The sequence below is a fragment of the Rhinichthys klamathensis genome, unplaced genomic scaffold (assembly GCF_029890125.1).
Source record: "Rhinichthys klamathensis goyatoka isolate OS25496 unplaced genomic scaffold, OSU_Roscu_1.1 h1tg000254l_1, whole genome shotgun sequence".
NCBI lineage: Eukaryota > Metazoa > Chordata > Actinopteri > Cypriniformes > Leuciscidae > Rhinichthys > Rhinichthys klamathensis.
In genome coordinates this window covers 1,880,004-1,906,812 of record NW_026606776.1, presented here as the reverse complement: position 1 = coordinate 1,906,812, position 26,809 = coordinate 1,880,004, and the positions used below count along the sequence as shown (strand labels likewise).

Genomic DNA, 26,809 nt, shown 5'->3' with positions numbered 1-26,809 from the left:
GTAATTTTCTATAGCATTTTATGTTCCCTTTGAATGTTTGCTAGAAGTATTATATATAAAACAAAAAAAATTGAACAGACAAATATTGTGGTTTTCATTATCCTACAGATATTTCAATATTTGAAATGACACTGAAAGCAACCAAATTCCATCCTATTGACAGACAATGCCTGTAAAAGAACTTTGAAATTATATAAATGTATACAGTATAGACCAATTTCCAGCCGACGTCACAGTTGCGTCACGGCGCTAGCTGGTGGCAGAACAAAGGGAAAACTGGAGGCGGCAAATACAAACCAGGACAGATTCGGCTACAAAATAAGGATCTTCTTCGTATTATTAAATGTCATCTTGTTGTGTTGTTGGGTGCAAGAATCAATGAAAAGTTAATATGCTTTATCTGCAACTTTTTATTTCTAGAAAATATTCACCTCATTAAAATTGCACCGTAATGTCACTCTTTACATTGTCGTCTTCATGGTGCTGGCTAGGCAGAACTGCGGATCGTACCACACAACTTGTACATGACCATTCAGCACATAGTTATAGGCATCTAAAGATTTATATGCCCTCCGTTTCTCTATCAGGTAGGTGTAGAAGTCAGGACACTCAACCGGAGGTAGCGTTAACGTTAGTCCTGTCAGATCGTCCAGCGTATAGGCTACAGTACGGGTCGGCCAATCTGGTTCTGTCCGTTAAAATTAACTTTTGCAAATAACAATCGCGGTCCTGGACAGTGAGTGGCCTTGCACATTAAGATAAAATCGGATTTTCTCCAGTCATTGTTAAAAACAAGCTAACAAAACTTGCAGACTTTACGTTAGTGAAGCGGCCAGAGGGATCGTTCTGCCACCACCTAAGCTCCGCCCACAGAAAACGTCACCATGTTTACCAACTGAAAATTGGTCTATATAAATTTTATTTTTCCAGTAATTTCACTTGGCACAATCTACAGAACATTGGGAATTACATGTCAATGGATTAATTCACTTTTATCTACTTTTATCTATTCATTTGTGAAACCACATGCACATGAAATAAATTCTGAAAAAAAAATCTCTGTTTTTTTGTTGTTGTTTTTTAACATGTCAAAATGCCATAATTATTTTAACCTTAAAGGACACCATCAAGACTAAAATACCATAACCTTTAAATAAAACTAAAATATGTTCAAATGCTAAGTATGTCATTTCTGACATGCAACTGGGTTAAAATCACTATTTGCAGCTCAAACAGCACTCAAGGTGTTTCTCAAAACAATGGGAGCTATTATTAACAAATTTAGAAGTGGTACATTATTGGTAGAAACGTACTAGTATTTCTGCAGTACATAAAACAGTATTTATACTGTGCATATTGCACATTTTCTTTATACATAGAACATATTACTGTTTAAAGTGTTTATTGAATAATGCCCAGAATTTCACTAAACAAATAGTAGGCAGTATACAGTATTCCTAAGTAGTAAGCTAGTGTTCTAAAACAGCCTTGGTCTTTTGGACAAAACATTTGCTTCTGCTTTAATTTCAGTGCTTCTCTTGGCCGCAAGAGGGAAGATCTCTTAACTCAGTTTCTTTGCTGTTCTTGTAAATCAACACATTCATTGAAAAATAGTGACAGTTGTTGCTCAGTCTTCAGATAAATGAATGCACACTACTACAACTACTTTTTTGTCATTACATTATAAAACACAACATCTATGACCTTTACCTCCCTCATTTCCAGTTGGTAGTCCAGGTTGGTAGTCCTCTTTACGCAACAAACAGAACAGCAGATCTGTCACTGCCATCCAAAAATCAATATTTGTAGCTAAATTCACATTATGGGGTAGACCTTTACTCACATCAGAGTACACACATACTCTGACACACCACAAAAACATGTTTATCATGGTGGAATACCACCTGACTGATGCTACATTGCAGAATTTGGAGTGTCCTGCCTTCGGTGTTTCAGCATAAGTACTCATACACTGCATTCAAATCAAGCACTTAGTACTAAGAAGTAATATTTAGTACTGATAATGACACCTGGAGCACTATGGATTATTACCATGTCTGGGATGTGCATAGTCATTCAGAGCTCAGGTATGTAAACAATAAATGTTCTATTTAATTATATTCAAATTTCCAAGTTATAAATTTGATATAACATGTTGTTTTCCAAGCACTTTAACATTTTGATTTCAGTCAGACTAAAGCAATATTTTGTCTTTTTTCCTGTCCAGTCTGACTAACTGACTAGATAATGTAATTGTAGTTCTGCTTTGTTCAGCATGTATCCATCTTATTTTTAACATACTATAAGAGCAGGCACGGCCATTTTAACTTGAATGTGCAAGGCTTCCCATGTCAGTCTCTTAAAGTTTTATTATAATTTTAGTTACAACAGTTCATCTGAGGAACATGGAGAACTTTATTACTGCTGTTACACACTTGGAAGGTTTAAACCCAAGACTAAGTCCGCTGGCTTTAATGACGAGTCTACACAAGATTGCAGACCAAAGTGACAATATCGCAAACGACTTTCTGGAATCATCTGACAACAGAGATGAAATTCACTACAAAAACAACAGCTTTACAGAGCTGCTCAATATTAACCACAATCTCTCCAATTTCTTCAAACAAGCCATTCATTATTTCATAACAGATGGTCACGAAGAGAGGGGAGTTGTTCTGACTCCTGATGGCACGACGATTGCCCTTGCTCCCCTCCTTTCAGGTCTTGAATCTGGGCTACGAGTTAATGAATACAGTAACCAGCCTCACGGTTTCTACCTACTCCCACTGGCCAAGAACTTAGGCCTGTCATTTCTGCAGTTTCGGAACACAACTCCACCTGATCAACTTGGGCCGGATGGTTGTTGGGACAGTGTATCTGCTCCTATGGTTTTTACTCTTTCAGGCGTGCCTTCATTGGCCACTGATGCTCTGGTCCATGGTGGAATGGACGGAGCCATACTTGGGAAGCACCTTTCTGTTGTTAACAGCACTGAAATAAACTTAAGCACACTACTGAGGAGCTACTACTCAGCGACTATGGAAGAGTCGGATCATGTCTCAGATACTCTTCTGAGAGGTCGCTATCGCAGACATAATTTTAAAAAGATCACAAATTCATCACTGCTTCAAAAGAAGGTAGCACATGCACTAGATGCTCTTCAACAACATGGGGACATTGGGATGGAAATTCTTATAGAAAAGGGAATTAAAGAGTTTGTGCTACGTTACATGGGTAAGTACAGGTACGTCCAGTTGACCAAATAAACTTGCCTGTTTAAACACTGGTGTTTGGTGACAATTGCCAAGCTGACAAATGTGTAACCCTCCTTCAGAGTGTCCTGCCATCATTCCTAGATGTATATGGGGAGCAGCGCCACCCCAGGTTCCTCTCGCCCCTCTGTCTCCACCCCTGCAATATCTGTATATTCACCACACACAGATTCCCAGCAAACCCTGTCTAAACCTTCAGACGTGTTCCAAAAATATGAGGGCAATGCAACATTTCCACCAGAAGGAACGGGGTTGGTACGACTTAGGCTACAGGTACCATGTGCTTCAGCATGATTCTGTCACATGTGCTCTATTCCGAAACCTAGTGTACTGCCTACAAAGGTGGCCATCCCAGTGTGAAAGCTGTTCCAAACGATTCTTTGTGAGAAAACAATCCCAGAATACATTACTATGACGTAACTTCTTTGTTAATATTGAGTGTGTCTCACTCTCTGGCGGCGTCTGAAATTGCACACTTTCTGAGTAAGTAGGGTAGACCACATACAGTTGGAACAGAGGGACAGTTGAAACACCTTAAATAACTTCAATGCACATTTTTGCTCCACACATGCATGGTAGTTTTCCACGATCAAAGAGGATCCTAATACATATGTGTGGAGCAAAAAATCACAGGTAAGAAGTGATGCGCACGCAGGTTAAGGTGTTTCAACTGTCCCTCTGTTCCAACTGTATCCAGTCTACCCTACTTTTATTGAATAAGTAATGATTTTGCGACATTTAAAAAAATTCATATAGTATGAATGTGTGAGGTATGGTAATCGAGACATAGGCCTACTACATTTGTCATTTTGCCCTTGACGTGTTTATAAATACCGTAAATCCAGACATCCAACTCATTTACATACTGTTTTACGCGTACTGCATATTCAGATGCGATAATAAACCTAGAACGGCAGATAAGCGATCCCATATTTCATTCAATACTGGAAAGTCTTAATCAGAAATAGTTTAGTGCATTTAAATATATCAATTGGATAATTTTTTTTTTTTTTATCCAATATCCAATTTTTATAATCTTTTTTTCTCTGTGTGTTCTGTTATAGCAATGTTAGCTTATCAACATGCTAATGCTAATTGTTATTGTAAGTCGAGTCTCCTCAATGCTTTAAGTGAAGAGTGCTTTTAGAATGATGACAGAGTTGCTGGCTATGTCATTTCAAAACATAAAGTTACATTTAAAGGGAAAGTTCAACCAAAAAATTTTTAATTCATTATTTACTCACCCTCATGTTGTTCTAAACCCATAAGGCTATTGTTCATCTTCGAAACACAAATGAAGATCTATTTGCTTTAATCTGAGAGCTTTCTGTCCCTCCATTGATAGCTAGGCAAGTACCACTTTGACCCTTAAAAAAGTTAGTAAAACTAATCCAAATGAATTGAGCGGTTTAGTTTTTTCGGAAGAGACGATCGCTTTATATGATAAACAAATTGAATTTAGGTTTTTATTTACTTATAAACATTCATCAACTCACACATCAGTTGTGGTAAACGGAAGCTCACATGTTCGTTTGACGCACGAGAACCAATGAGGTTCATTCTTGTGTTACGCAGCACGTTTGAGCTTCTGTAAGAGTTTTTTCTCATACGTCAAGGATGTTCGATTGAGCTTCTGTTTATGTTCACTGATCAATGTTTATATTTGAATAAAAGCCTAAATTAAATCTGTTAATCATATAAAGTGATCTTGTCTCTTCAGAAAATTTTGACTAAACCGCTCAATAAATATGGATTCATTTTACGATCTCTTAATGAACTTTTTGAAGCGTCAAAGTGGTAGTTGCGTAGCTGTTTATGGAGGGACAGAAAGCTCTCAGATTTAATCAAAAAGATCTTCATTTGTGTTCCGAAGATGAAAGAAAGTCTTACGGGTTTGGAACGACAATTTTCATTTTTGGGTGAACTCCCTTTAAGATCGGATGCTACCTTAGAAGCCAGCAACTGGTCTTGGAACAGATATAATGTTTATATAATGTAAAATGCTTAAAAGTTCTGGGTTATTTGTATGTATGATGTGTCTCTCCAAGCTTTGTGGTTGGGTCTGATGGCTACATCTACGAAGGTCGAGGTTGGATGTGGGCAGGGGCTCATACTAAGGGACGTAATACTGTTGGGTATGGTGTTGCTTTCATCGGGAGCTACAGCACTCATTTACCCTACCGTTATGACATGGAGCTTGTGCACCATCATCTGGTCAAATGTGGAGTGAGCAACGGATTCCTCCAGGAGAATTACACCATTCTGGGACATAGACAAGTAGTAGCAACTGACTGCCCAGGAGATTCCCTGTATTCTGAGATAACCACCTGGGAACACTATAAAGTATGTAGGATTCTGTACTCAAAAATGTTTAATTAACTTCAACATGTAGCCGGAAATATTTGTCATGCTATCTAACACATCAATCTGTGTCTCTGTACTATATTTTTCACAGGATACGGATCCGTTAAAGTAACAGTGTGGACATCTGCTGTCACTGACATGAAATGACTTGAAAACCCACTAATTTTAATGAAAAATACATATAATTTAAAATATAATGTCAAAGTTAAAAGGATGACACTGAAATGTAAGGTTATCTGCATAAAACATGACATTAGCATTAGTTTGTACATTGGTTGGGAGTCTGTTATTCAAAAAGCTTAAAATGCTATGTAAGTGAGAATGACGTGTGCAAAAATAAAGAGCGTGATCTCTAATGTTACATGTTGAATTTTGTATGTGGCAGTTTAAATTTAAGAAAAGGTTGAGAAGATTACTTAGTCTTTACCACGACAGGAAGTGGTTTTCATAGCAGGCCGCAGAGTGAGACAGGAAGTGCTGCTGTTGTGACAGGAAATTCAACCGTCACTGAACAAAACAAGCAGGTATTTCAGTTAAACTTCCAATCTTGCTCATATTTAATCAATCAAATCTAATCTTGATTATGTTACGCTAGAATAATTGTAAGTATTTTTACCAGTCACAGTCATACCTTTTCAAGATTAAACACTATGTATAGGCCTACAATAAGAACAAAACAAGATCACATGACAGATTATGCTTTCTTAGATTTTCATAAATAAGAAGGACATAGAATAGAACATATCAGAAATGTTGCACTTGTTAGGTCAGCCTGGGAAACATCCTAATCTCTTAGTCTTTCTTTAACCTGTGAACATAACCTGATTTCCCCACCCACAAACTGACTGGCTTCCTGAATGCTGGACGACAAGTACGCACTGAAAAAAAGGACGTATACCTACAAGAGCTGGGGACCACAAAGGACCGCATCATTTAAAACAACGAGCACCAATTTATCAAAGCCAAAAAATTATATATGGACCATATACTGTGAGTTTAAGAGTTAACCCTTCAAAAATACCTTAGTGAACAGACAGAATTTTGAACTTGATGATGCACAAAACAATCTGAGGAAGCGGCCAATAGGTGAAGTGAGTGGATGATGAGATCCGGAGCACTTGAATTTGAGGAAACCATACACTTTGAGGTACGACAAGAAAATACTTTCCATACCACACAAAACATACGAGTTCACAAAACTGGGTCACAGAGAAGAAATCTAGATGGGTACGAACAAAGAACCGAGTGCTGAGCAGTCAGAACCACAGATTGAGGAGAACATGGAACTGTCTTCTGAACAAAACAGCCCGGTTGATCAAGACCCACGGCAACCAGAGGATGGCAAGCTACTCAACACATACAAGTGGCACACGGGAGCCAAGACTGAGACGCCGGCACAGGGGGCTATCGAGAGGCTGGAGAAAGGGGCTTCAAACAAATGGAATAAAATGCAGAGTTGGCGCAAAGCTCTGAGTGAAGATGCAGGGGAAAGGTGCTCGACTGCAGCTCGAGGGGCCGAAAGCCCCTCCAAACCAGACAAGCCAGCAACTTCAAGGAAAAACCCTTTCCGCAGAGCTCTTTCAGAGCCACCAGGGTCCCTCCTATCTTCGGTCCTGTCCTCCTCTTCGACATCTGGGTCCTCCAGTGCGCAGGCATCAGGGACAACCCTCCAGGACACGACACAGAAGGGTAAAATAAGAAAGTACCTGCAAACGGTCTCACAGAAGTTTAAGAGACCGCGTATACAGAGTACTCATATTGCAGAGCATGGTAAGAGCTTTATATTCAATGCTAAATGTTCTAAAAACATAAGCTTATAAAGTTGAATCCGTTAAATGATATGAGGGTTTTTGTAGAGTTCTTAGAAAGACAACTTCTGTTGGACAGTGTAAACTTACTTTCTAACCCTGTAAATGATTGTACATGCAGATGCCACTAAATGGCGCTAAAGAATGAGGTTGCAACAACAGGATGTGCAAGATGGAGATGGAACAATAGACTACAAATTAACTAACAGAAGCGCTTAACAAGAAACTGTTTTTCTCCTTTGTACCCAAAGGATAATGACCTAAACATGTAATTGGACGTTAATGGGATTACTTATGATGGCTATCATTATTTTAACTAATTAAGCCCTGGTGATGTTGGAACTGGATTACAATTTCATAGCATGTTTTGTCTTTGAAGCTTTTAGGCCATTTAAATTGAAATGTTTCATGTTTACATTTTATGAAAAGACAAAGAAAAGGGTGAACACGAGAATGTGGTCCAAGAGCCTGTTCGGCTCTCCTGGGCCCCCCCACAAGACGTTCCAGTTTGGGACATAAGCAACTGTTTTCTTCAAGATGGACAGATCTTTATCCCACGCGAGGAGGAGGTAAAGGACAACAGACACATTCAATGATGCCAACAGATGAGACATTATTTAGCAGATTAAGATATTGGATGTACTGTATATGCCCTTAAACTGACTTTGATGTGCGAGTCCAGCTAGTTTGGAAGCGCTATTCGACTTAAGGTGAACTTGGTGCCGATATATCACTATCTTTTGAATTTATTTCAGCCTTTGATGAGGGTACGGAACCGGGCCAGCAGTTGTCTCTCCAGCGTCAGTCTCCAGAACATCAGTGGAAGTCACACTGGTCAGTATCACAGAGTTGCACTTAAATCAAATTTAAAAATGTATGAATGTCATTGCATTAGATACAACATAGCATCTGCAAAAAAATGACACTCAACCTTTTCTCAGAACCTCCATTTTCTGATCAAATTAAAATTTTAACCAACTGGTCTCAAGGTCATTTTAGAGGTTCCCCTCAAGTTCACACAGGTGTCCTCAAATATCCTACTCCTTGTCGTCTTAATTTATAACAATATATATTTTTAAATGTATCTATTGATATCATTTCAATCACTATATCTTTCATATAACATATATACCTTTCATATATCATATAATTAGTGAAATGTTTAGCTAAAAAAAAATTAAGAAAAAGTGTGCAGTGTTAATTTTTTTAGATTAAAAATATTCAAATAAATTCCACTTGGTTTATCATATCTTCATACATTTATAAGTGTGGCTTAAGGGTTCAAATACCACTATTTAAGCAACAACAACAAAAAAGTGCACAAAAGTTGTATGACTGTATCTTGTGAAGATCATTGTTGGGACTGCAGTACACTTAATTGAAGTAACAGTCTAAAGTTCTCCGTGTCCATGACCATTTAAAAGCTGGAGATGACTTCAAGAGATGAGAGGTATCATCTGTCCCTATCTAGCCAATGGCTGCCTGTCAGTGACTAAAGTGAAGCAAGATATTCACAGAGGAAATGGTTGACGTGGTTATGTTTGCGTGTGCTTGTAAAATTGCTTCCTTTGAGTTTCTGAAGATAGCATCAAAACTGGGTGTTCCATACCAGAGGATGACTGAGACTGATGGGGTGTGCTATCTAGCACTCAACATAAGCATGCAGGACCCTCATTTGAAATGTAAAAAAAAAAAAAAAAACATAAAAGGACATTTATGAGTATTGCGTTCTGAAAGGAAAATTGATTCTAAGCTACTCCCAAGCATGGGTTTCAGGCGTTGGATTGTATGTGGAGGGGCACTAGGTAAGAAAAAAAATTCAACTTTGCCTTCTTAAATGAATAAATCAAATTATTTTGCTAGAGAGAATAATGCATGTGAAATACAATCAGCATTAAAACAAATTTAAGGAGACGGCAGAATACACTCGAGTTTAAATTGGTCTTCATTTTCATTTAATTCAGTTGTTTAGCAAAGCACAAAGATATATTATGAGTACTGCTTTCAAATAGAATAGTTTATTAAATGTAATGTCTTAAGCTGTTACTCTATACATGAAGAGAGTAGACAAGATTATTAAGCAGGGTCTGACCTTTAGTACAGACCTTGATTTTTTAATATATATATACATCTTGATCTGTATTTAGTGGGAAGAAGAAAAGCCTCCAGTGGAAAAAAATTTTGAGCTTCCATAAATATCTCATAGAATTTAGATCTGGTCATTTAGAGGATCATATAAGACACCTTCTAAATTTTGACACTGTATATTGTGATGGAAGATTATAAGCCAAATCTGGTTCTGTTAAAGTTTTATATTCCATGCACGTCATACGACCTAAAGACTCCTAAAAGCCTGTTGAAGGTATCCTTCCACCGAATTTAATACCGACTGTATGTGGGAAATATGCTGAGAGATTTTGTGCTTTTAATACCAGGTTATGTATCACAATTGGTCGTGAGTGACAGATAACCCATCAACTTAAGGAAACTTAAAGCTTAATTTCTTTTGGGAGTGGTTGCTAGTTCAGTTAAATGTGTTGTAATTTTTAAGGTTGCACTTTTTCCTTTTTCCTAAGTTACTTACTTAGTGTTGCTTTGAAAATTCATGTCAACGTCCAAACTGTCAGACTTCTTTTATATAGAAGACACAAAACGTTAATAGGCTCATTCATTTTCACAGCTGCTGCTTTTGTAATTGTGATTTGTTTAAAGCATGTGAAGTTCGACCCCCATAATCGTGTATGTCCAAAAATTGGGACCACATCCTGTGCATTATACTGCTCGTCTGGTCTCCAGCTTCCATAAAGGCACATGGATGATCAAGTAATAGCTCATTTTTGACATAAAAAATTAAATAAGCCCTAGATTTCCGTTCTGTTCCGTATTAACAGAATTCAACTAACAAAGTTACATTTTCTGTTAAACTGGAAATTATTGATCTGATGCACATAAGAAGGAAGGAAATGATATGCTTCCTGTCATGGTTTCAGAATCTGCGATTGCACTGAGATTATGTCTTTCTGCAGTATTTTATCCCACTAGACTGAAATAAACAGAAAGACATACAGTACATGCACACGCAAATGTTTATTTCAATAATTGTATTATGGAACATGTTTCAAAAGAAAAGGGACAGACCTCCATCTTCAATGCTCACAACAAACAAAAGAGGAATACAGTGTCATTAAAGTGATGATCTAATATAGAATGTGTTCTCTTTCTCTCTTTAGAGCTAAATCCAGATCCTGTGGTTCCCCAAAGTGGTACCAAAATAAAAGGGCAAGATGGAGGTGTCAAAGTGAGTATACATTAGTATGTCTAAGAAATGTGTACCATCTGAAACTGTTGCTGAACAAAATGCATGCATAAATATATTGATTTTTTCCAAAATATATTGATTTTTTCCTTTTCTTTCATTCTCATGCTAGAACTTAATCAAGCGCCGCTTACAGGGTGATGATAAACGGAAAAGCAGCACACAGATCAATACTGCAGGACTAAGTGGTGCTGGAAGGTGGAGGATAATTTAAATAATACAGAAAAAATACAGATTTTTCCAAAATTCACTCTGTAGTAATGTCTAATATCAATGGGAACAAACATATTATGTGATGGTTTGATATGCTATGCCATTTACCAGTCTTTCACACTTTCTATCAAGGTACGGTTCCAGAGAATCTTTATCCATTCCAGTCAGTGCTGCAAAAAGCCTGGATCTGAATGCAGACCAGACCACCGTCATCAGGCCAGTCCACAGCTCTATTCTAGGGGAAAAGTACTGTTTTCAGGTAGGCCTTGCTGTTGAATATTGAAGTGTAAACCATGTTTAAATTTTCAGATCATCATGTCTATACACAATCCAAACAAATTACTCATTTTCTGGGTATTTCCTTGTCCAACTCACAAAAGGTCATAAACTCAGAGAATAACCACTGCTTTGGGTGCAGTTCAGCTGCAGAAAGAGACCGCTGGATTGAAGACTTGCGTCGTACTGCACATCCAAATAAGGTACCACATATTCTTCAACTTAAATGTCTATCCAAAATTGTCATTATTTGTTATTCCAACAGTATTTGTTAGAAATAATGAAAATGGTTTTACTGTCTTATACTGTCTTGTTCTTTCAGGACAACTGTGAGCGTACTGAGAACTCCCTGAGCCTTTGGGTTAATGAAGCAAAAGACCTTCCCCCAAAGAAGCGATATTATTGTGAGGTCCACCTTGATGGTACACTGTTTGCTCGTACCAGTAGCCGGGTCGTGGGGAAGTCCGTCCAACGCTCCAGTCAAGCAGTTGACGGAGGATCCGGTGCAGCTGGTACAGGCCATGGTGGTGGTGTTGCAGGAGGTTGCCAGATATTCTGGGGCGAATTTTTTGAACTTGACAACTTGCCCCCTGTCACCCAGATCACCCTGCACCTCTTTAGAGAAGAAGACTCCAAGAAGAAGCGCCATTCCAAGGATGACTCTATGCTGCATCCTCTAGGAAGTGTGGCTCTTGCTCTAGCAGACATAAAAGGACGGGCCTTTCAAGAGAAGTGGTACCCCATCGTTCCCTACAAGCCCCCAGGAACAAGTACAGCAAAGGACCAACTTGGACTTCAGGCTTCACTTCGAGTCAAGGCCAAATTTAAGAACCTGAAAATTCTGCCTATTGAGAGGTACAAGGAATTTGCTGAGTATGTCACGGTGGATTATGTGGGTATGTGCAGCAGCCTGGAACCTCTTCTTAATGTACGGGAGAAAGAAGAACTGGCAGGAGCACTTGTTCATGTGCTCCAGAGCATTGGGAAAGCTAAGGTGAGTTGCAACAGCAGTAATTGTAGGACAAGACAGATAAGCTTTTCAAATTTCTGAATGGTTTTTGTTTGTGCAGGAGTTCTTGATTGATCTTGGTAGTGCAGAAGTTCAGCGCTTGGGAGAAAATGAGGCTTTGATTTTCAGAGAGAATACACTGGCCACAAAGGCTATTGATGAATATATGAAATTGGTGGGCCAGAAGTATCTCATAGACACACTTGGTAAGGAATATTCTACTGCATCCCTTCTTATAAAACTCCATGTGTCATTTTATTTACCTCTAATCCCCTATGTAACAATCTTCACCCATAGGCGACTTTATATCCAGACTGTATAGTGGAGGGGAGAGCTGCGAGGTAGACCCACAAAAATGCTCTTCCTCTGATCTACCAATCAACCAGAGACATCTAAAGGAGACATGTGGGGATGTTGTAAAGAGAATCACTGACATGCATGAGTAAGATAAACCAAAAAGAACACACTCTACAAAATATATTTGAAAACGTATTTATTAGCGTAAGTATTTTCTGTAGAGAACACATAAGATGACCGAACTGCTGTAATATACTGTGAATAACAGTAAATAGATGTACCTTGTCCACTAAATAGGTGTCAGAAATCTTCCAATGGATAATTATTTTTAAATGATTAATTCTTTCCTTTCTATAAACAGCTCATTCCCTGCAGAGCTGAATGACATTTTTTCCAGTTGGGTATCAGATTGTGAGGATCGAGGTCTAACGGACATCGGACACCGTCTCATATCAGCATCTCTGTTTCTTCGATTCTTATGCCCAGCAATCCTCAGTCCATCACTCTTCGGCCTCACCCAACCCTATCCAGAGACAAACACCCTTCGCACTCTCACTTTGACAGCCAAGGTCATTCAAAACCTTGCAAACTGCACCTTGTGAGTCACATCTCTAAAGCCAAATTTACTGCATATTGCAAATTTATTCCCATCTTCCAGTTAACTTACATCAGGTCTTGGATTATATATCCAAAAGGAAATTAAGATTTTGAAAGATTTGTTTCATATATGATAAGCAAGAACCATTTTATCTCAATATCCACCAGGTTTGGCGAAAAGGAAGAATACATGTTTTTTATGAATGAGTTTCTAGAACAACACTGGGAGCCTATGCGAGGATTCTTACAGAAAGTATCTGATCCAGACAGTGAAATGGCCATGGCTCGATTTGATGGCTATGTAGACCTGCCCCTTCGTCTAGCGGTCCTTCACAACCTCCTGGTGGATATTATCTCTGTAATGAAACAGGTAACAAAACATCAGGTCTCATCTAAACCTTTGCTGTAATCTTTGTTCAGAACACTATGGGATTACTGACTTTTTAATAAGTTTTACATCTCATAAAACAATGTGCTCATGCAAAATTTTTTTTATATATATATATATATATTTGTAGGACCAAATAGACAACCTACAACCCTTGCCTTCAATCCTGAACCAGATCACAGAATTCCTTGATCATGATGCTCAACGGATCCCTTTTAGCAGGTACGGTTATTTTACAATGGGTGTGTCAATCAGCTCCCCAGTATCAGGGCACTGATCAGGGAGTTGGCCATTTGAAGGGCTGTCGCATTCCTTCACTGAAACGTTCACTCTCTAAAAAGTCCCACACTGCACCACAAATCACTATGTTCCCTTAACGAAAATTCTGAAGCGCAAAACATAAATCACACAAGACAAATCAACAACCATAAAGATAGATGGTTAGAGGATAGAGGTTTTGAAAAAACAAACCGTCATTTAGTTCTATTTCAGTGAAACAGATACTATACCTGCTCTGAGCGGGATTTCGGACCGGGGTCTCTGGCGTGGGAGGCGGGCGCGCTAACAAGGTACTAACAAGGTTAAGACTGCAGTAGTGAACATAATATAGCTAACATTTACGTCTGAAAAGTTAACTTAAAGAGTTTTACTTAAAGAAAAAAAATTAAAATCAGCTCTGCTGTTGCATCAACAGTGATGTTGTACAACGAAGACGTTATAGATGTCACTATCAGTGTCCCAATGTGTAGTGAGCCAGGGGCCTTACTGTCCTTAGTGCCCGAATTTGTGTACTTGATATATTGATTCACAACCTAGGTAGCTGATTGAGACACCCAAAATAAACAAAATTCGCCTAGGGCAGGGGTGTCCAACTCTGTTCCAGCTGAGTTTAATTACTCTAAACCAGCTATCCAAGGTCTTCAGATTCACCAGAAACTTCCATGCAAGTATGTTGGAGCTGGTTGGAGCTAAACTCTACAGGACATTGGCCCTCCAAGAGCAGGATTGGACACCCGCAAGGCTTAATAGAAGCTGTATCAAGCTTTAAAATCAATGTTTGTTCAAAGTACTTTTACTTTTACTTACAGCAGTCATGGAACACCAAAGCCTATATACTTACCTCCAAGGGATCTCCCCAAGTACAGTCCATTGCAAAACTCCATGCAGCAGCTTCCTGTAGACTCAAAATTCAACCAAGGCAAAGAGCGTCAGCGGAAGCAGGTGCAGCGGGCTTTCAGTGTCCCCAACAGACCATCCCGGCAGCTCAGGCAAACAGTTAAGCGGCAAGCAAGCAATGAAGAGCTACCTACGCAGTGCCCGGACCAAGCTCCCAGTTTGGAAATTACATTGCCCAGCAATGTAAGTAAGATTGGTTAAAATTTACCAGACATTTTGCCAATGATTTGCTTTAAAAAAAAATATATATATATATATATATACAGTATATATATATTATTTGATGTGTATTTTCTGTTTGTGTATAGTCCATGAAACCCAATACCGGACCAGCAAGAGTATTCTGGGAAATCAAAGATCGCAATGAGTCCCATCAAATAACAGGGCAAGGGCAAGAGCAAGAGGACACAAGCACATTAGATAGGGTGGGTCTTGTCTGCATACTCTAGAAGCAACAGGTTTGGGCCATCAAGTGTATTTGAATGCATGAACAAAAAATGTTTTACCTCTACTTTGAAGTTGATCAGAAATTACTTAGAGGAAATGGTGTAATAAAAAGTCACAGAATATTGACAAAGTTGTGGTGTGCCATAGCATGCGCAAGAGTTGGCTGAGCTGCGTTTAGGAGTGGAGCAGGTGACAGAGCGCGAGCTGGAGATGGCCAAGCGATTAGAAGACTTCATAGCTCTGAGCCAAGACCAGAATACACAGCTACAGGCAGAGGTTCAGGACCTTCGTAATCTGTTAGCCATCCGTGAGGAACAGCTGGCCAGTGCAAGTTTCAGGTAATTTTGGCTTAAAAGAAGTAAAAATTTGTTAATTTGTAAATGCAAATAGGACAACTGAGATGTTTGTACTTATGTTTGTGTAGACTGGGCGTCATAGAAGAGGAAAGGGAGGAAGACGAAAGAAAGCTGAATGTCGCTGTGGCTGCAGTTGAACGCATGAATGTTTTGGTAAGTAATGGTTTTCTCCTCTTTCTAGTTTTACAAATGCACATCGTTAATTCAGGCTTGTACTTACGTTATGGTTAAGTTAACACTTGCATTTGTGTGTCTGATTACAGGAGGAACAGTTTGCTGGGTTGTTGAAAGATGTGCACCAACTCTATGCAGTTAACGCTGATGGCATAAGAAAGACGTACATCAATACCTGATGTAACATAGAAAGTACTGGTGTGGTGCGCTAAATGATGCCCCTTTGCATTGCTAGTAGCCTTTGTCAGATTTCTTTTATTCATTGGTAACAATGCGCTTACATAGCTACCTACCTGTAACAAATAAACCAAATCTTATTATCACTGCAATAATGAAAAATTAACTGCAATCACTGCAAATTAAAAATGGGACACCTATTTGTGCATTTATTCTTTAATCCTGATCTTCTAGTCTAACATTGCGTATAGATCTGCATGAGACTTTTATCAACGGTTTTGTAGACTTTTCACAAATAAAATGTGTATTAACCAAACCAAGCAGAATCATCGCTGTTATTCTTTTAACTGTAATTGTTGTAAAAAGTAACTGCAATTAGGCCAACTCAAAGATACTGGATACCCTAAAATTTGTAAGTGACGCCTTGTTAAAGCAATATTCTGGGTTCTGCACAAGATAAACTCCTGTAACAGCATCTGTAGCATAATGTCATTGATCAATGAAACATCCCTCCATTAAGCAATACTTTTCACTACTCATTAACGCATGCTAACACTGTGGTACGCAGCGAAGGAGAGAAGAGGCCATTTTTTTAAATGGATGCAAATGGAAGAGAGGCTTTTGTGAGGAAATAGCTTATCATTTAATGAATCAACAGCCCATTGGATAATCTTCAGTATGTTTACTCTTAAACATTAATTGTTTAAGAGAAGTCACGGACAATTGCGTGACAGTTATAATTCAGTTTAAGGCACTTTCATTCATTTCTGTGGTATCCCCAAACAGTGATTGACTGTCGCACAACAAAATTCCAAGACGTCAAGCCTGTAATGTGTTTGGTTATTAAGTAACCAAAGGAACACGTAATGCAATAGTTGTTATGCTTTTTCCAATGGTAGAGCCATGGACCCTCGTATCTCCCAGTCCCAATAATAGGACCATCTCTGTCTGGACTCGCATAGCAGCTTTCATTGGCCAAGGACTCCCCAAGAGGTCATCTGACAGACATGTAAAGCAACATTTTTTTTTGATTGGTCAGTTTGTTTTGTTCAGTGTGATGTTTAGGGGCATGAAGATGTAAAGCCGATGTCCTCATAATAACAGACCAGCGTGCAAGTTAACTGCAACAGTGATCCTGTGAACGTCACATACTTTTGAAAATCCAGCATTTAGTTGATCCTGATAAGCGATCATTGCCACAGTTGTAAACATGACGGCTTTCTTCTTCCATAAGAGGGTTTGCCGTCAAGGTGGACTTTGTTTCCAGGTGGACTGTTAAAGAATGCGAACGCATGTCTCCCAGAAATCCTGGAAAATTCAACTTGTGCATCAGACGTTCAGCCTGACATCCGTAGGCATGACATCCGAGGCTGATCCAAGTATTTTTAATGCTATTTGAGCACAAGAAACAACATTTATGGGACAGTTCATCAGATTTTGATGATGATTTGAAATATGTTATTTAAATGAGTTTGGCAAGCAGGTTTTTTTTAAAGATCTCAGGATTCCTCCATTCAAGTAGATAGGACTTGGTCTTGACATTGGTCTGCCAAATGCATAAATGTCTTGGATGCCCAAAATTCCCAAAACTTCCCTTTCTCTAGCAGCAGCAACATGTTATAGAGAGGACCAGGCCTGGACTGTTTTATTTGATGTTGTGTTTTATTATATGTGACAGCAGCCGTCCGTGAGGGGCTGATGTCATTACTTTCGTTTTGTTTGGTAAAGTTGATTCATTTCGTGTATTGCTTTTATATTGTGTCTGTATTGTCTGTATGTGATGTCCCTCAATTCTGACGTGAGGGTCTTTGATGGTCTTAATGATGCCAGGATGCACATGGCAGGATTAATTAGTTATGCTCATCTCCATGATGCCAGGGTAAGGCTTGTCAAGACAAGCAAATACCTAAGTCTGAAAATACTAATGGCTAATGCTGTTTATTGATGTGATGTAAAGGGTTAGTAAGACCCTTTTATGCAACTACTGAATAATGCTCAATTAAGTGCTGCTGATATAAGTGCTCTGCAAATATATAGGCTACCATGGCCAAGGAAAACCCTGCCTTTCCTCGAAGAAAAACGAGGAAAAGCAGAAAGAGATCCCTCACTAATCCACTGGTCACAGGCAGGCGTGAGAAACGTCGGGAAACACACTGCCCTGGATCAGGTTTGTTCTTTACTAAAACATGATTACTGTATCTAAGAATAAAGATAATTCATTAAAAAGTGTTTTGGTGGTTACACGTATTCTAAAATGAGAGTCAGATACCACTTTGACAAAATGGTGTTGCAATGTTTGTGAAAAATCTTCTCACTAATATATAAGATAGTTTAAGAGCATGCAACTGATAATCCTTACTTGTGTTGTGTTTTAAGAATTTTTGCTTAGTTTCCTTGCCTCCAAGTCCTTATGGAATATTTTCATTTTGAAATGAATTGGTTTCATATTATATGGATCAAGGGTTAAGCAAAATGACTGTCTCTGCAGCTGCTTCTCAATCCAGAAGAAGGGATCCTGTGCATTGGGAAGGCCTTCAGATAGAAGATCAAGAGTTGGCAAGTCTTGGTGAGAATACTGAGTGTTACACTAACATTACACTACATTTTCCAATTTCCACCATTTATTTAATCATACTGAAGCATTGTGTTTTGTCAGTTCCACTACAGACTCACAGTATAACTAATATATATATTTATGTGTGATCATAATCATGAGTATAGCCCTTTTAAGGACAAGTGAATGTATATTTTTGTTTTTTAGAAACAAGACTCCAAAAGTTAAGGGACACCATAACTGCAGGTCAGGTTCCGGAGGGAACAGACAGAATGGTTTCTGCTTGGGAACAAAGGCAGCTTCTCACAGATCATGTGAGAATGAAAACTGCTAGGCCTATGCTTTTTGATGCAAAGCTCTCACCCGAGAGAGTATTCATCCAAAATTGTCACAGATGCTGTGCTGTAGTCTGTAGAAGCTGTGATTAGGTGCCAGAAGCACATGTCGGTGCACTTGCCCACGAGGCTATCGTGATGCGATATATGAGTATATAGTATAGTATTCTAAATAATACAAATTGCATACTTTGTCTTCAATAACAAATGTACATTATTAGATAAATAAAACTTAGCTATACTTTGTACAAAATACTATTGTATAGTATAATGTATTTTGAAAGTATACTTTAAATGCATTGTTACAATGATAATATCCAGCACACAGTTAAAACATACCTCAAATATATTTTTAATAAATACACTTAATACACAGAATTTTCACTTCAAGCATATATTTTTAGAATATATTTTAGTACAATTATTTTAAAGTGTGTAAAGTTGTATTGTGAAAATAGGTAAAAGCAAGATGCTAATACTTTTAATATATTTAAAGATTGCAATGTACTATTGAAAAGGGAATATATTTAAAATACAATAAAGTATACTTTTTTTCACTAGGGCGCCAAGATAGGCTTACTCTCCCCTAGTGAAAAACTTTTTTTATTTAGGCTACATAGGCCTACTTCTAATATTTTGGAGGCAACCAATCAATGACAGAAAAATGAAACACACTAATTTGTTTTCCGCCCAAAATATCACTAAACGTAGACACATAACGTTACGTTACATCTATGACATATTATTTAAAAAGACACGATGTTCTCATACCTCAGTAGTGTCGGTGTGTAGGAGCTCACCTGCGGTTTACCTGTACCCTCACGTTTTTTACCTATTTGTGTGACATTTAAATTTCACATTTAACATAATGATATAAAATGAATGTCAATCTACAGTACATTCGTTCTGGTCTTCAAGATTTTATATGGAAAACGCATAATATTTAGTTCTGATAGCAACCACGCCTCTGTGATTCGTCCATGTAACGTTTTCTAAATGAGGGATCGATTGATTTTGCCTAGCTCGACTGTGCTGTAGGGATTAAAGTGCCTGCTGTCCCTTGTTCCTGTTAGAGAAACCTCGCCACTTTAAGGTAATTTTAACCATTATGTGCTTCAACATTTTATTTTCAATATGGTTAGCTACGTAAAGCCGAACAGGCTTTGCACACTATAAAAATGTGTTTCGACTTGCAGTGCCTGATCAATAATCAGCTCGTGCTAGCTGCATGTGCGCGTGTTTTGTGTTAAATGGTTGGAACTGATGCATGAAATTATTCGAGATGGAAAGTTTGTTTTTGGTTTATCGTAAGCACACAGCAATAATGACTCCAGTCGTGATTAAAATAAATGATTCTGAGCAAATGTATCCAGTTAATTTAAAAACGTGACTATGAAAACGAGAGAATTCAGGTAACCAATGGTGCCTTGTCAGTGTCATAGTATGTAAACATTGCAAAAAAATCACCATGGTAGCCATAGTTCCCGCTTAAATGCAATAGTTGATACTGTAAAACCATAATAAATAAAAGTAAATGCTGCTTATTAGGAAAATCCAGAATATTTTTGTTGTTTTGGTTTATTAGGTATTTTTGTTACATTGATGGTTAATGCATCATTACTGATGTAATGTTATTAATGTAATACTTTTTATTGTAGTAATAGCTGTAGTTATTATTGCATTTTGGTAAGAACTGTTACCAGTTATTCTAACTTGTATTTTTTCAGACATTTCTACATTTTGAATTTTGCAGCTATGAAAATTATTAGTTTTTTTTTGTTTTTTGTCTATGAATAGATAAGTTGCATTCTTAGACAAGATTGGTCTTAATGTATAAGCTGCTTTTCTCTGCAAGTGCCAGGGAGAGATTCCAGCCATGGAGAAGACAGCATCAGACACGGCAAAGAAGACAACCACTGCTACCTTTTCCAAAGAGTGTCTGGAACCAGTCTTGAATAAAGACTTGGATGACTCTGATTGTAAGTAACACCAAGATACATGCCTTTTGCCCAGATTTTTGCCACATTGCTAAAAGACATAGCCAGTCAGTCTGTAGATATTGGACATAAGTTGTAGTAGTGTATGATGATCACATACTCTGATTTTTAGATTATGATTCCATATTTTTTCTGTAACCATTTACAAAGTTGTCAAGTGTATGATGCCTAGTATTTTAAAATCTGTTCAGATTTGAAAAGTCGTGTAATGTATTTCAGCCTTAACTCTAATGAATAGACAGTTTAGGATGTATTCTTTCAAGAGATAGGCTAGTTCACCCAAAAATAAAATGCTGTCTGTATTTACACTCATGTCATTCTAAAACTGTGAGGAACTTTTTATGTTGGGTGAACTATTCCTTTAAAGATCACTGACACTTTTGATCAGCATTGATTGTTTTATCAGTCCCAACAGGATTATTTTCTGATTTTTGCGGCCTAAAGTGACAGAATTTGCGGCAGCTTTTCCCAAATTTCGGCAATACTTGTGCATTTTTTGTGCAGTGAAAACTCGCCAATAATCATGATGCACTTATGTAATTGGTGTTAGTGACTGTAAGAGTAGATTTACCTGTAAATATATTTGTGTGTAATTACTGAAATTGTGGTTTTTGGTCCCCCTGCACAATGCAATGGTGACACTAGCATAGACATGCTCATAATTCTCAGACACAGTAGCTTGCACATTGTCACTTGTAAGGGGTATACAGTCAAAGACCCAGAACCAGATATGAAGAATGAAGACCCGGAGTCAGAATTATAAAAAATTAAAGAAAAGTTTTACTGAAGATAGTTTGCATTTTCATCAGCAGAAGTCAGCTTCAAGACTCACACAGGAGTTCGTAGGCCGCCTCCCTTACAGTTACAAAGATCACAGCAGTTATACCATTTCCAAGGTCTAAGCTACGTCATTGCTTACAGGTTGAATGATTCTCATTGGCTAAGAAACATTAAAGCCTAAACAATTTAACACATGTGAGGAGATAGGGGTGCCTATCGCCATTAGTAAAGATAGTTGTCGTCCACTCATTGGATTTAGGCCTGTGGTGGCCTCGCAGGTTAGAGAAGGGCGCCGGGGTGTCTGGTCCGACCGTCCAGAACCTACATAGAATGTCATACGCACACACACAAATAACAGACACTAGCAAATAACAGCTCCCATCAAGGCTGAAGAGAGTCTGAGCTCCTTATTATCAGTTAAGTATACCAAAACATACTGCTAAAACATTCACTCGTTTGGGAGAAAAACAGATCACTGGCATTTACTCCCAAGGAAGGAAATATACTGGAAAGAATACATTTTAATACAACAATTAAAGTTTGATAGTAACGCTCAATATAGCTTGACCATATGTCCAACGAAGGATCATATGTGCCCACGCTGCCTTTAGGACCCTCTAACCTTTCTACTGATCCCAGAGAAAGAGACAAACGGCCTTGTGGGTTACGTGGCCTTCGTGTCCTGCGTGTACTACGTGCAATCTCAAAGTAAGATTGGGATGCACCTAAAAGAAACTGGTTACTTGCATCCATGCATTTAAGAAAATATAATTTCACAGGCACAAGAATATAAAAATTATTATGTGATAATGAATATATTTGATTATTGATTTTTATAAAGGAAGTATATAACCATTCAAAATGATATATGATTATATATGTATTTGAAGAGGCAAGGGATTTTGACCAACCCTTCAGTCCCCCGTTTTAGACCAATGTGGGGTCCAATACCGCCACGTCTGGTCTAACCAGTGAGGTCACTACGGAAGGGAGGAGTGGTGACGCATGCTCCCCTGACGGGTCACACTTGTCTCTTCACCTCGTCACGGACATGCTGGATACTAAAAATTCCAGTCCCCATTAAGAGGCTCTCCCACCTTCCACTCACAACAGGACATCAATGTCATTCTTCCTCAGTTTATCAGTCAGGTTAAAATTTTTATAAAACACATAACTGATTACGAAACAAGTACATATTTTTTCTTTGGAAGCCAGGCTAAATAAGCAAGCACTATTGCTGTATTCCTAGCATGGGCTAGATCCACAGTCACTACTCAGATCCTAAATAAAGACATTGTCTATAATCATGAATACCAGAATATATGCACTAGTTTTTTTATTTTTTTATAAAATTATGATTTCCAAATCCTTTTATTATAAACAAAGTTGGATGGTTAATCCATTATTTTCACTACCCCTTTTATAGACCCTTTAGGTTCAAAACAGAATGGTTGTCTAACTAAAAATAAACAACAAACAATAAAATATTAATAATTAAGACCCATAATAATCGATGTAAGCCCTTTAAGTCTTTACTGAAATCATCCTTCAGTTTACAGTCACCTAGCATGTACCATTTTAATTGTATAACATCTTATACCCTTTTTTGTTTGTTTCAAAAAATAGAAATGAAATAAAACAAATTCACATCATCATTTCAGTCATTATTTTACCACTAAAATATAGGATCGTTCCCCATTCTGCTTAATAAAGCTTTTGTTCATTCCTTATCCTTATATAACTTGAATCCCTGTCAATCATACAATGTCTAACCCTAACCTTTTTCATACCATTTAAACTTAATTTGACTTCCATAAATCCTATCAGAAATTGTATTTTCATAACATACATTTTTTTCTACTATATTTCTTCCATCTTGCCCTACATGCCAGTTCCTTCTGCATCCGAGTCTCTCACCACTGTCAGCCTAGTGACACTTAAAGTTCCCTCGTTAGGGGAAATCATGGTATTTTATTAATTCTTCAATACTCTTGTTTTCTTATCATTAGCTTCAACTTTATTGTTCATTTTAACTACTTCTCACAGTATTTGTCTCAGTTCCACTTATCTTTACAGTTTTACAGAAACCAAAATATTATGTTACTCAGATCCCAGCCCACAGCCATATAGCTGCTTTCTCTTTTTACCTTTATTAAATTGTAGTTTTCTTAGACATCTAATGTCATACATACATTTAAGGGATTGAGAAATAAAACCTTTTCTTTTTAGAAGTTATATTCACTCCTTCTTTGTTCGCCCTCCGGCCTTTCAATAAAAATGAGGGAGCTCACTCTGGATAATTTGGATAGTGACTTAGCCAATGTGTCACTTTGTCTCTCTGCCGTCAAGTCTATATATATATATATTTTTTTCCTACGTTTATCCTTATGATCCCACCTAGTTGTCTATTTAAATTTAGACCCTCAGTTGAATTTAGACAAGAGTTTTACCCCATAATGGACGGCAATCTTCTTTACAATTCCAATTTATATAAAATACTAATCCAGAGAGTAATTCAGTTCAATATCATAAATGACAAAAGCATTCATAATTACCAATAGCAGACAGAGCTGGAAAACCACTCCAATTAAAGCTCGTCCCATGTTCTGCATTGTCTTTTCATCAGATTGTCTTAGAATTATCAACTTTTTTAAAGTTGGTCATTTCACTTAACCCATCTGTAATGATAAAACACTAATTCCAGAGGTTAATGACACAATATCCTCAAAATCAGGAAATAATAGTACCCCAAACTAATACATACAAGACATAAAGTGCTGTCACCATCATACGCACTCATACTAGACACACATATGTTAACTGTTCATTTTCAATATTAATTTTTCTTTATGTTATTGCTAAAAAAGATTTAAATTTTAAATAAGATTTTAAACTTCCCATTTTCCGGTAGCTTCTACCTAATTTTACATGGTCTCCCAACCAGTTTCAAAGCATGTCTTGTTCATTATTCATTAGAATTTAACGAGGTCAGCTGGGTTGTTTTGTTTCATTATCATTATTTTGCTTCAGCTTGCTCTAGCAGGCCGATAATGGAAAGACAGACACAGTTACCATCCCTTCCTCTGCTCAAGCAGTCTCTCTCACTATAAATAAATTTCTAAGACTGTAACTTATATAAAATGTAATATTAAATTCGTTACAATAATCTTTGACCATTCACCTTGTTATCCAGACTTTTCTCAAATCTACAAAAGCTGTCTTCATCTTTAGCCACCACCATGTCTAACGACCTTCAGGAGTTAAAACTATGTCATAGACCTATTAGTTCAAAATCAACACTATGATTTTCCTTGCCCATAAGGCAAACCAGTACATAAAAAGTTTTGCTACTGTCTCCACAACAACTAATGGGAATCACTTCATGGCCTCAGCTGGCTCTTGAAAGCCCACTCCTGTTAGCCCTTTATCTATAATCTCCATCAGGGTGTTTTCCCCTGGCATATTTGCAGACGCTTGTCACAATAAAAAAAAAACAAGCCATACAATGAATGCGGTTTCTGGTGATTGGTATTAGAGGAACACTCACGTTTCGGGGTCAGACTGTCTGTAACTCCTCACAGCGCATCCGCCCTAACGATAAAGGATGCTGCTGGCCTCACAGTCATCCGCTCCACTCTCATACCTTTCTCACATAAACACCTCCATCTTGAGATGCCCAGTGACTTTACGTGATCCACTCTGGCTTGGGTTGCCCCCTGTCTGGCCAATAGAAGGTCTTACCCGTCATTGAGTAGCCACTCGTGCCCACTGGTGACCGCTCTTTCCCATCACAGGCTGTTTGCTTCAACAGAACTCAGCTGTTTTCTAGAGCTTAGGAAAGGCACGTTCAAGAGTCACCAGAGCCATTCCGATTGCCTAATAGTGTTCACATAGGGAGACAGGTCAAAAACAACAGTATTTAATCACTTAAATCCATTAACTATCTTAAAAGCAGCAACCTAGCTACTTGGATTATACTCAGTGAATTTAGATCACAACCGTACATTCAGTGTACTTTTCCGTCTGCCCCTCCCCCGTTTCATGGTGGGGACTAAGATCAGACAAAGAAGTTACGGGTCCTAAAATAACCTAATCAAAGATGTCACTACAAATAGCTTATTATCACTTATGACACCGACTCAGGTAACAGCTTTTAGCTGACATTGACTGAGAGAGAGACATTGAATGAGGGAGGGACTGGTACACTGCACTCTGAACGTCTAACTTTATCTACCATCTTTTAACTCTATCCCAGCTTAAGGCATCTTTGCCAGATATTACATACGGTTTCAAATAAACATATTATTTATATTTGTCTTTTGCCCACACATCAGGAAATTTAGGCATTACAAATTTCCACTCAGATTGAGTCTGTTGCACTGGCAGTTTCAGCCACAGCACACATCAGATTCAGATAAGCAAACTGTTTCATTACAGCCAATAACAAACTTATCTTTTGAAAGCAAAACATCAGCTTCTAGTTCTTTCATGGTCAACTTTTCAAGCTGTTTGTTTAATCAGCATTTAGCAACTGTTAATCCAGTACTGCTTCTGCTTATTTGTTCTTACATAAAAATAATTATTCTAGTTCTCAATAACGTTTCACATTTCTCAATCTCAATTTTAATTGTCAAGTTCTCAACCATAGTTTAATATTTGACTTAAGATTTCTCTTGGAGTTTATCAATCTCCAATTAGGATTCACACACTAAGTTTGACGAGGCAAGCACTCTCTGCTTGTGATACTTTTGCAGTTATTGTAAATCATCTGTGAGATTAGTCTCTCTATATCATCTAAAACCTTTTTAAAATGTTGAATTACAACACAATCATCCTTTTAGTTACTTTGATATATTTTGCAACTCACATTTGTTGGAGTCATTAATTTTACATCAACCTGTATTCATCAATTCACTTATAAAAATTAGTATTATAGATCTTTTCTTCAAAAGGGTTCATGTGTCAGCCTCAACGGCTCCAACAAGCACGCCCTTGAAGCAGTGTGTCCCATTCAGGAATGTAAACAGAGCCACTGATTAAGCAGTTCTCTGTATTCTTTTACAGTCCACCAGTGGCGGATTTAATCATAATAACCCAATCATAATCTTCATCATTATTATTGGCAGAACATTAATTTTCATAAGCTGCAAAATATTCTAAGTTGTTTTCACAAAGTGTCTGTTTAACTTTAGTCGCTTGTCCAGGGAAATTATCCCAGACCCAGAATTTCTTTCACTTGCTTCTTGTAATCATCGTAAGCAATACGAGGCTAA

General features: G+C 37.8%; 2 protein-coding genes across 4 annotated transcripts; both read left to right on the top strand.

The window, feature by feature from the left end:
* The first annotated feature begins 1,831 nt into the window (after positions 1-1,831).
* pglyrp2 (peptidoglycan recognition protein 2) lies at positions 1,832-5,920 on the top strand. The gene is made up of 5 exons (XM_056267070.1): positions 1,832-2,087; positions 2,383-3,234; positions 3,335-3,545; positions 5,321-5,615; positions 5,728-5,920. Exons 1-5 carry the CDS (start codon positions 2,024-2,026, stop codon positions 5,746-5,748), a joined length of 1,443 nt encoding a protein of 480 aa, XP_056123045.1. The 5' UTR covers positions 1,832-2,023; the 3' UTR covers positions 5,749-5,920.
* Positions 5,921-7,893: 1,973 nt separating this feature from the next.
* Positions 7,894-16,059, top strand: rasal3 (RAS protein activator like 3). Of its 3 annotated transcripts, none has more exons than XM_056267064.1 (17): positions 7,894-8,013; positions 8,200-8,278; positions 10,675-10,742; positions 10,873-10,958; positions 11,106-11,232; positions 11,354-11,452; positions 11,572-12,243; positions 12,320-12,464; positions 12,556-12,700; positions 12,917-13,153; positions 13,321-13,522; positions 13,671-13,762; positions 14,632-14,899; positions 15,025-15,141; positions 15,311-15,501; positions 15,588-15,672; positions 15,783-16,059. In XM_056267064.1, exons 2-17 carry the CDS (start codon positions 8,206-8,208, stop codon positions 15,870-15,872), a joined length of 2,697 nt encoding a protein of 898 aa, XP_056123039.1. In that variant the 5' UTR covers positions 7,894-8,013; positions 8,200-8,205; the 3' UTR covers positions 15,873-16,059. The 3 variants fall into 3 exon arrangements, with proteins under 3 accessions (XP_056123039.1, XP_056123038.1, XP_056123040.1); XM_056267063.1 differs by having other exon boundaries at positions 14,629-14,899; XM_056267065.1 differs by lacking the exons at positions 7,894-8,013; positions 8,200-8,278 and adding an exon at positions 9,073-9,249 and having other exon boundaries at positions 14,629-14,899.
* The last annotated feature ends 10,750 nt before the right edge of the window (positions 16,060-26,809 follow it).

Excerpts from the sequence above, each read along its gene's own strand:
- pglyrp2 (XM_056267070.1), top strand. The coding sequence starts at position 2,024 with ATGACACCTGGAGCACTATGGATTATTACCATGTCTGGGATGTGCATA. Across the intron at positions 2,088-2,382 it reads CATAGTCATTCAGAGCTCAG|TTACAACAGTTCATCTGAGG; the intron begins GTATGTAAACAA and ends TTATAATTTTAG. Across the intron at positions 5,616-5,727 it reads CCACCTGGGAACACTATAAA|GATACGGATCCGTTAAAGTA; the intron begins GTATGTAGGATT and ends TATTTTTCACAG.
- rasal3 (XM_056267063.1), top strand. The coding sequence starts at position 8,206 with ATGAGGGTACGGAACCGGGCCAGCAGTTGTCTCTCCAGCGTCAGTCTC. Across the intron at positions 13,523-13,670 it reads TTATCTCTGTAATGAAACAG|GACCAAATAGACAACCTACA; the intron begins GTAACAAAACAT and ends ATATATTTGTAG. Across the intron at positions 13,763-14,628 it reads CAACGGATCCCTTTTAGCAG|CAGTCATGGAACACCAAAGC; the intron begins GTACGGTTATTT and ends TTTTACTTACAG.